This window comes from Palaemon carinicauda, chromosome 10, assembly GCF_036898095.1.
Source record: "Palaemon carinicauda isolate YSFRI2023 chromosome 10, ASM3689809v2, whole genome shotgun sequence".
Lineage (NCBI taxonomy): Eukaryota > Metazoa > Arthropoda > Malacostraca > Decapoda > Palaemonidae > Palaemon > Palaemon carinicauda.
The window spans coordinates 92,261,766-92,272,876 of record NC_090734.1 but is presented as its reverse complement, the minus strand read 5'-3'; the positions used below and the strand labels follow the sequence as shown (position 1 = coordinate 92,272,876).

Here is an 11,111-nt window from a genome sequence, read left to right as displayed (position 1 = left end):
TAATTTCCACTTAAACCATAATTCATTTTTTTGAATTTACTCTTAACTCTCAGAAGACCCTGTGAATCTAAAAATAAATTAAGTTGCGTTATAATAGGAGGAATGTCTTTTCTGGAATTAAGACCAAGCTGTAGGTAAGAATATACCTCAGGATAATGCTTCCTTTGTTCATTGTTTAACAAGTAATTTATAGCCTGGGCAAAGTAATTAGCGACTGGTGAGCAAGCAATTGTCGCTTTCAGCTTCCACTTGTGCACCACTAAGAAAATTCTGCGAAAAATCAATACAAGTTTCCTAAAATTGGAATAATTATTAATATCAATAAGATTGTTAGCAACTTCAATAACCCGAGCTGTGGAAGGAGTTGCTTGAACCTCAGTGGGCATCTCAAATGCTAGTATAGTAGTTGACAATTGTGGAACTTCATTTATACTTAAATGTGGTCCTGAAAAAAGCAAGAATTCTGCAACTGGTTGTTAAGTTCAATACTTTCATCATTGTAGAAATTCTGATCGTAACTTAAGTAATAATTACATTCAGACTCTAGAAGTTGATCAGTGGCCTGTTGCAGTGGTTTCTCCATAAGCATACCTCTTTCATTTATTACAGAAAATGAACAGTTTACCTCAAAGTTAGTATTAACGTCATCATCGGCAAAAATATCAACTTTAGAGTTCAGCAAAAAGGAACTACTCTGGATATGAATAGCAGAACTACACTCAAATGGGTTACTTACAGCCGAGGTTTGCACTCTCGTATCAGCTAAATTATCAATATTCTTAATCATTAAATCAATGCTACCAGACAGCAAAATACCTGCATGACACTCAGTATACATCGATGAATTTATTCCTCCAAAAACTGTATCTGTACCTGCAATACAATAAGCGAAGTCTGTACCTAAAATGAACTGAACATTATCAATTTCATGAGAACATTTATGAAGGAATTGATCAGCTAGTTTAACACCTTGTGCCTGAAATTTATCAACTAATCTACCAAACAGAGGTAATTTCAATGCTACATTAATGTTTGGTAGGCTACAACCAAGCAATAAATTATAAAGGATTTATCTTCGATCGTAATAGGAACTTCAACAATTTCAGTAAAATACTCCTTGTTACCATTAAACCCATTAACTGTTAGCTTTACTTTAGAGTTAATGATTTTAAGATTATTCTCCTCCGCCAATTTCTTAGTGACAAACATGCTCTGCGAACCACTGTCCTTCAGTCCTCTGTAAACAGTCCCCCCAACTTTAAATGAAAAGGTGGGTAAAATGGAATCACCTTGACAAGTAGGAAGGACAGCAACACCGCTGCTTATTTGAGGAGAAGTTTCCACCTTGGATTTGCAGTTATCAATATTGATAGAGTTTCTGCCTGGTGATGGACTCCTATCACACAGGTAAGTCATATGCCAGCTGTTACAATTTGAACAGCGTCTCTTGAATTTAAAACGACACTTACCGGAAACATGATTAAACTGGCCGCATTTTGCACATCCATTTTTATATTTTAAAATATGCACTTTATCTGTAGGAGAAAAAAAATTAGGGCACTTATGAATAAAGTGAAATTTATCAGTATTTCCAACCGTAGAACACAAAGAACACTGAGGCGAAGACCTGTCTTTATCATATGTTACTGCTTCCGCAGCCATGCTGGTAGTTCTCTCTTTAGGAAGAGAGAGTGTTAATGTTTTGACACGTGAAGCTTTACATTTCAAGCTTTCAACACCTTTCCCGTCATTTTCGTACCTTTCGCAAGCTGCAAAGAAATGTGAAATAATGTCATTTGAGGAAGGATGAGTCTTTCCTGTAATATTAATAAGATGACGCTGAAAACGACCATTTAAGCCGTGCCAAGAAAAATATGACAAATTCATCCGCTCCAATGTTAAAAGTCTTGACTGCTTCGCATACTGATCGGAGGATGGAAATAAATGTGAAGGGATCATCACCCTCTCTTAGACTTAACTCCGTAATTTTCCTAATTGCATTGTTTATACAAAACTCCTTAGAAGCAAAGGCGGAAATCAATAATTCTTTGGCATCTACATAACGCTGTTTGTCAGCTTCCAGAGAACTTAATAAAGTCTTTGCTCGACCGTCTATCTGTTGCTTCAACAATAAAAGTAAATCTCTGTCTGGATACTGAAATGCATTAGTTGTAGCCTCAAACTCTGCAATAAATTTCAATAAATCTTCTCCTTCTTTGCTTGTAAACTTAGGAAGAGGAGCTGTTGGCTGTTTCAGTAAACTGCGGGCCACGTCGGGAATATTATTAAAATCATTCTTACCCCTGGAAATCTCAAGTAATGGTAAACAATGCTCAATTTTATCTAAATAATCCTGGCAACTTGTTAATTCTGGCTCTAACTCTGCTTCATCAGATATGTCAGGAAATTTCTTAAAGAGGATTTGATCATCTAGCTCTGACAACTTGTTTCTATAATTAACAAGAAGACCTTTAATAGCTAACTTTTCTTCTTGTGTAAGGGCAGAATAGGTGTCAGACCTATTGAATTGTTTGGTGACTTTTCTCCGAATGACTTTTCGTTGTCCGATCAGTACCTGTAAGTTAGCCATTATAACAAACGTATAACAAATGCAAAATAATAAAATGTTAATTTTCTGAAAAGGAAAAATATATTTATTTCAATAAAATGTTAATATCCTGGAAAGGAAAATGTCAATGTCCTGCAAATAGGAATATGAGAAAATATTGGGAGCCCCGGTCGTGGTCAAATCTCTACTGGATCATCTGCACCATCATTAAGCACCTTTCATTGTGTTGCCCCACGTTGGGCGCCATAAGCAGAACACCATAAAAATCTGTGATTTGAAATAAAGGTTGGAAGGAAAAATGTAATTAAATATGATATTTATTACATAAATAAGCCTTTAAAACGACGTAGTAACGTAGTTACAAACAATTGGTTGGAGAACAAGGCAATTCACGTAGATCGTAGGGCGTTTCCTTCGTTCTGCTTCGCTCGCTGTCTGTAAAGAAATATTCAGGAAGATTAAAATCTAAAAGTCATGGTCATTTATGTAGAAGAATATACCCATCGGAATAATAACCCACTTAAAATTACCTTACAATTGAGCAACTGAAGTTTACATTAGTATCAGGAAGGAAATGAAAGGGCCGATACACTGAAACCAAACACCACCCTGAAATGAACGGTAAACCTAATATAAATTTGCTCGGTCGTAATATGGGAGACAATTCGTCATAAATATAACCATTCGAAACATTAACGTATTTGACGATTATCTTACCCAAGTGTTAACAACGTGAGTTTATAAATAAGCTAGAGTTACTAGTCCGAGAGCTAAATCACCTGAAAGGACAAGAGAATACGATGTATAAAACATTGACCACAAAAATCTATTACTAATCTTCATAAGATTAAAAATGACAGACAGGAAAAACTTGAAATAGGCAACACAAGGCAATGAGAGTTCGCAGTGATAACTTTAAAATAAGCCCTATATATTCTTGGTACTCACCATTGTCGAACCATGCACAAAGGCGTTGCAGATGGATTTTGGCAGATGTTCACAAGAGGGTGACGTAGACCAGGGATCCCAATAAAAGCCTTTAGCCTAAGACAGGCATGTCGGAAGTGTCTAAATTGCAGGAACCTTCCCAGGTGAGTGAGGTCTCAGCTCTCTTCTCTGTCTCTTTCTCTGACACTGTCGGACAGCCGGGCTGCCTCCCTCCTCGTCGCCGTTTTCGCTCGAGTAAAGCATATGGAAGGAGGAGGAGTTAGCAAACTACCCATCTTTAAGACTGGACGGCAGGAAAGACAGTTTGATGGTACCAAGATTAGGACAATTGAAAATACCAAATTCTTAATAATTACTAGTCTTTCCTGTCGCCATGTGAAAATATGAAATGTCTTGTACAATGTATATATATATAAATATATATATATATATATATATATATATATATATATATATATATATATATATATATATATATATATATATATATATATATATATATATAAGCTAGATTTCATTTAGTGAAGACTGAGCAGCCTATCCCTGATATATCATATTCTTGTAAAATTTATATGAAATCCCAAGCAGACTGGAATGGGATTTTACATGATCTTTTGAGCTTGAATTGGTCACAATTATATAATAGTGTAGATCCTGTTGTCCCTTTGAATGAGAATCTAGTCAACATAATTGATAGGCGTATCCCTTCTCGTGTGCTAAGGTACCGAGTGAAGGACAAACCGTGGTTCAATGATGATTGTAGACGTGCTTTTTTGGAGAAGCAGGAGGCCTATCAACTTTGGAAGGGTAACAGATCAGATTTGACCTGGAATAACTATACTCAGCTTCGAGCTTTTGCTCAGAGAGTTTATGCCTCAACTGAAAAGGAGTACAATTTAACCATAAAAGAAACACTTTCTGGTACAACTCAGGAACATAAATGGTGGTCTACCCTTAAATCTGCACTCTTTGGTGTAGATGCAACAGTTCCTCCTTTACTTAAACCAGATGGCTCCGTCACTCACTGTCCAAAGGAAAGGGCAACCCTTTTGGTTGATGTTTTTGACAGTAAACAGAGTAATGAAAAACTTGAACATCCTCATTCCTTTTTTCCTGAGGCTAAACTAACTAGTTTAGCTTTTCGATCTCGTGAGATTAAAGCTCTTATTGATGGACCTTGATGCTTATGGAGGTGTAGACCCAAATGGTATTTTTCCTTTGTTTTTTATAAAGACAGCAGATTTCTTAGCTCCAAAGTTATCTGTTATTTTGCGCAAGTTAGCAAGAAGAGGAGCTTTTAGCACTAGTTGGAGAATTGGTAATGTTACTCCTCTATGTAAATGTGTTTGTGGTAGCTCAAGTCCCACTGATTACCGCCCAATTTCCATAACTCCCATATTATCTAAAGTTTTTGAACGTCTTCTGGCAAAACGTCTTAATAGGTTTGCTGAAGGTAATCATCTACTCCCTAGTTTGCAATTTGGTTTTCGTAAAGGCCTTGGAGCATGTGATGCCCTTCTTACAATCTCCAATGCTGTACAGAAATCCCTTGATTGTGTTCGGGAAGTTCGTATGATTGGCCTTGATTTTAGTGCTGCCTTTGACCGTGTTAATCATGAGGCCCTTGTTTTCAAACTGAAACAGTTGGGAGTGGATGGGTCGTTTCTTAGCATTATTATTGATTTTTTAAGTAATAGATCTCAAAGAGTTGTTGTTGATGGGCACCATAGTGATTATAGGAATGTGATATCCGGTGTTCCACAGGGTAGTGTTCTTGGCCCATTACTTTTTATACTATATACACATGACATGTGGTTTGGCCTTTAAAACAAGCTTGTTGCATATGCAGATGATGCTACTCTCTTTGCATCAATTCCATCCCCTGAATGTAGATCTAGGGTTGGTGAATCCCTTAATAGAGATTTAGCTAGAATTAGTGCATGGTGCAAATTATGGGGTATGAAGTTGAATCCTAACAAAACTCAAAGTATGATTGTAAATAGGTCAAGGACGGTGGTTCCTCAACATCCGGATCTCAGTATTGATAATGTTTCTTTAAATATGTATGACTCTTTTAAAATTTTAGGTGTGATTCTCGACAGTAAATTTACTTTTGAGAAACATATAAGGTCTGTGTCTTCTTCAATTTCACAAAAAATAGGCTTATTGAGGAAGTCTTTCAAGATTTTCGGTGATCAATCTATTCTGAAGAAGTGTTTTAATTCTTTCATTCTACCTTGTTTTGAGTATTGTTCTCCTGTCTGGTCTTCAGCTGCTGAATCTCATCTTAATTTGTTAGACAGAAACTTACGGTCTATTAAATTTCTTATTCCTGATCTAGATATTAATCTCTGGCACCGTCGTTCAATTAGTTCATTATGCATGTTGCATAAGATTTTTCACAACTCTGACCATCCTTTACATTCAGATCTCCATGATCTCCCTGGACAATTCTATCCTGTTCGTAATACTGGGCAGGCAGTTAATTCTAATAGCCAGGCCTTCTCCATCACGAGGCTCAATACTACGCAGTACTCTAGAAGTTTTATTCCAGCTGTGACCAAGTTGTGGAATGATCTTCCTAATCGGGTGGTTGAATCAGTAGAACTTCAAAAGTTCAAAGTTGGAGCAAATGCTTTTTTGTTGACCAGGCGGACATAGTCTTTTTATAGTTTATTTATGACATATTTGTTTTTGATGTTGTTGATAGTTTATTATATGACATGTCTGTTTTGACGTGGTTTCTTATTTTAGAATGATTTATTGTTAATTTGTTCTCTTCATTTATTTATTTCCTTATTTCCTTCCCTCACTGGGCTATTTTTCCCTGTTGGTGCCCCTGGGCTTATAGCATCTTGCTTTTCCAACTAGGTTTGTAGCTTGGATAGTAATAATAATAATAACAATATATAAATATATATATATATATATATATATATATATATATATATATATATATATATATATATATAATGTATATATATATATGTATATATATATATATATATATATATATATATATATATATATATATATATATATATATATATATATATATATATATATATACATGAATAATATTACCAGTTGTAGATGGTTTTAGTCCGGTACAAAACAATCCTCATGTGTCTTTTTTCAAGTTTGCGGTCTGCCCAATTCATCATGACGATGGCCATTGCGGATTTCTGATAGTAGAGACTTAATTCCAAATATATATATATATATATATATATATATATATATATATATATATATATATATATATATATATATATATACATATATGTAAATACATACATATGTATATATATATATATATATATATATATATATATATATATATATATATATATATATACATATATATATATATATATATATATATATATATATATATATATATATATATATATATATATATATATATATATATATATATATATATATATATATAAATATATATATATATATATATATATATATATATATATATACGTAAATATATATATATATATATATATATATATATATATATATATATATATATATATATATATATATATATATATATATATATATAAAGTAACGCAGCAGTACATGAGGTGTATGTTTCATTTTGCATTGGGACAGGCAATGAATGGCACGATCTATGACAAAAAAGGTAATGGGTCCCATGCAAATGGGTAGGGGGCCTACCACCTCAATGTGACTGAGAGCAAAATGAGGGTAAGATTAAGGAAAAGTACCTACACCTGGATCAATATGTTGACGCGCCTATGAATTTTTACATGAAATACACGTGTGAACATATTTCTTGGCATATTTAGTAAGGCAATGTAAGATTAACTTCGATTTCACTAGCTGTGCAATAGATTGGAGCAGGGATGTCCAACCTTTTAATTTAATGGACCGTATTGTCACCTTAAATATTTAACTGGGCCGCAAATCCCCAAAATATCTGAATACATTTAAAAAAAAAATGACAATATAAAACAAAACCATTTGAATATACTTTATTACAACATTGTAAATATTGTAATGTTAATATGTAGTTATACATAGAAATAAAACATTAAATTTAAGCAACCAATATTAATTCAATGAGATTTTTGACTTTGTCTTCCAGAATTTAATGAAAAATGACAATATAAAACCAAGCCATGTGAATACACATTATTACAACATTGTAAATATTGTAATATTTATATGTAGCTATACATAAAAAAAAAACAATAGATTTAATTAACCAATATTAATTCAATGAGACTTTTGACTTTGTCTTCCAGAATTTAATGAAAAATGACAATATATAACAAAACCATGTGAATACACTTTATAACAACATTGTAAATATTTTAATATTTTTATGTAGCTATACATCGAAAATAACCCATTAAATTTAATTAAGCAATATTAATTCAATGAGACTTTTGACTTTGTCTCCCAGAATATAATGACAAAATACAATATAAAACAAAACCAAGTGAATACACTTCATTACAACATTGTAATTATTGTAATGTTTATATGTAGCTGTATATAGAAAAAAAAATTAATCAACCAATATTATTTCAATGAGACTTTTGACATTGTCTTCCAGCCATAATGTTTTCAATATTTCCATCGAAGGACAGATTCTTGATTCTAAGAATGTTTGCTAAATGTCTGTCAGTCAAACTATTTCTTTCTGCAGTTTTAATGTTTTTTGTTTATGCTGGAAAAAAACGGCTCGCAAGAGTATGTACTTTACCTCATACATGATAATTTTCTGGATAAATTTATAATCTGATTGAAATCATTGAGAGAATCAAATTTTTTATAAAAGATGGGAAATGTGTGCTCTCTATGGAAAGTTTTTAAACCTTCCCGACTTTACAGCTTAATCAGTTCAGGTTCGTACTCAACTGGTGCTTTATCATATTGAAATGGAAATGGATCATTAAATAATTTTAACTCAATTTCAGTCTTTTTAGAATCAGAAAATCTAACTGTACACTCTCCAAGCAAATCTTCACATAATTTAGTATATTTTTCATAGATTACAGAAAACTTTTTCTCTCTTTCAGATAGACTACGAAAGTGTAAAATGTTACCAACTTTTAGCTTTTCTATTAAAAATTCTAATTTCTTTATAAAACTAGTTATCCGCTCAAACATTGAGGAACATAACTGGTCCTTTCCATGTAAAAGCATATTATATTCAGCTAATACTTCGGTGATGTCTACAAAGAAAGATAAGTCATTAAACCATTCCTCATTTTCTAAGAAATCCACATTTTGCGTCTTTTTTTTCCAAGAACACGTTTATTTCAGGCAACAATAATAGAAATCATTTTAAGTTTGCTGCTTCACTGAGCCATCAATTATTTTATTTATTAAATATAAAGTTTTTTAATTAAATTACATGAAGACTCTCTGCCTCACTACATGATAAATTTGCTAAAAACTTTTTGTTTTTAATGAGAGTCGATAGTGGCCCGCATCCAAACACTGAGTGGGCCGCAGGTTGGCCATCCCTGGATTAGAGTGATTGGTGTGAAACACCATGGGTAAATTGAAACACCTGTCGGTGCATGTAGGCAGGTAACCACAGGGATGGCCTACCATTACTGAGGTCACAGAAGAGGCTGTCAATGTAGTCATTGAGGTTGACATCTTCTCATTGGAGAGATATGCAGGATGCCCAGCAGCTTAGGTACTCGGGGTCCTTTTGCTGGACTTCTACCAAGGCCTTGTAATCCATTCCCAGTTAGAAGGCGGCCAGTGGGTTTCTAGAAAGGTTATAAGTGATAAGAATTTAGTTTACCAGAGATGTGTTGAATAGTACACTTGTATTAAAAAATGTCATGGTTGTTGGCGTTGATGCGAGGACCAGGCATTGGACTTTTAAGCAGGACCATATGCACAAGGGTAATGCAGTCTATATGAATAAAGGAAGATATTCCCACCACCAGTAGTTTGCAGTTTAAGGTAGATTATCTGCCTTGTGAATTTCTCTAATGAAGAGGGCCAACGTACTGGGCAATCTATTAATCATTTGCTAGAGCACCGCTGTAATTGCAATGTCACTGACATTGATCAAGAGTTCGAGGGGTGCAGTTTACATGGTAAAGGAAATAGCAATGGCAGTTGATAGGGCTGCCTTCTTAAATTCGGCTCATTTCAGGTTTGATGTCTTTTCCTTGATTGAGTTGTAAAGAGGGGAAAGAGTGGTGATGATTGCTGGCAAGAACCGCTGATAATAACTCACCATGCAAAAGAATCCCTGCTGTACTTTGAAGATCAAGGGAATAGGGATCTTTTGTACTTCCGCTAGCTTCTCGGGGAGCACGGGCACGCCTTTAGGATTGGTGTGAAATCCTAAGAAAGCCAGTTCCTTGACACCAAAGGTACACTTATTGTACCTGACTACAAGGCTATTCTCTTGCAGGTGATCACTGATAATTTGTAGGTGACATATATGGTGTTTGAATGGGGAGAATATGAACATATTATCTACTCAACTTACACAGAAGTGAAAGTCCCCTAAAGAGACCACCAGGATTTTATGAAATGTGGCCTCCAAATTATAAAGACTAAAGTAGGAGTTATCAAATGTTTATGTGAGGAAGGTGGTATTGTCGGTGGTCATAAGGATGTCTTCTTGGGTTATTTACATATGCTAATTAACCCTAAGAACATTGAGAGTCAAAAATACCGTAGGTTGATGGGGATGTCAGCAATGTTACATAGGGACTTAGTGGTTTTGTTACATCTGCCTGCTAAAAAGCCTGTAATCCCCACAAAGGCGTAGCAATACCGCCTTCTTTATGGTGATGACCAGGGTGTGAACATGAATATGCTTGAAGTTATTGACAAGTGACCATTTCTTCCATGTAGGCAAATATACGTTTAGCATCTACCGAATATTCTGGTGCTAAAGATCTGAATCTTGCAATCACTTTTGCACCCATGGACTTGATATAGTGATAAATACCGTGCTTTATAAGAACTGTGGGCATCTGGTGAATTTCTAGGAGGAAGAGGAAGTCATTGGGATATAAAGTGAAGTGTGAGTGTGGGCATCTGTGGATAGGCTGATATGCAGAATGAGATCAGACTGAGCAGGGGACAGATGTGGAAAAGTAAGAAATGATGTTGACTAAGCGTGGTTGTGCAATGTCAAACAAGAAGTGGAAATGAGTGATGAAATCCACAGCAATGAGAGGCAGTGTAACATCAGTGATTATGAAATCCCGCCAGTACTGGACGCCCTAAAAAAACAGTGTACTAACCATTAATGGGGATAGCAGATCTGTTAGAAGTCCACCAGAAAAAAACAGTACGCTTAGAATGATAGAGTCAGAGACTTGGAAAGGAACATGGCAGAAGGGAATGAGATCCACCAGTATTTATCAGAAGGTGCACATTACATCACGAATCAAGTAAAAAGGAAATATTGGTCAATTGGGAGGGTTCTGCCACAGATGAAGGTCTTTTTACACCCATTTAAATATTGGCATTTTGCAACATATTTCTTAGTAGCAGGCGCGAATCTGAATTGGTAATAACACAATTGACAGACTGGCAATTCCTCCAGCAGTTGTTTAGGGCC

At 34.5% G+C, this 11,111-nt stretch overlaps 1 protein-coding gene across 2 annotated transcripts in view; it reads right to left on the bottom strand.

The window, feature by feature from the left end:
- LOC137648440 (uncharacterized) overlaps positions 1 to 63 on the bottom strand; it is a 2,511-nt gene extending 2,448 nt beyond the window's left edge. For both annotated transcript variants that reach the window (XM_068381360.1, XM_068381361.1), the window contains exon 1: positions 1 to 63. This exon is cut by the window's left edge and continues 1,862 nt beyond it. In XM_068381360.1, coding sequence (XP_068237461.1) covers positions 1 to 26 — 26 coding nt within the window. In that variant the 5' untranslated portion in view covers positions 27 to 63.
- Between the last annotated feature and the right edge of the window lie 11,048 nt (positions 64 to 11,111).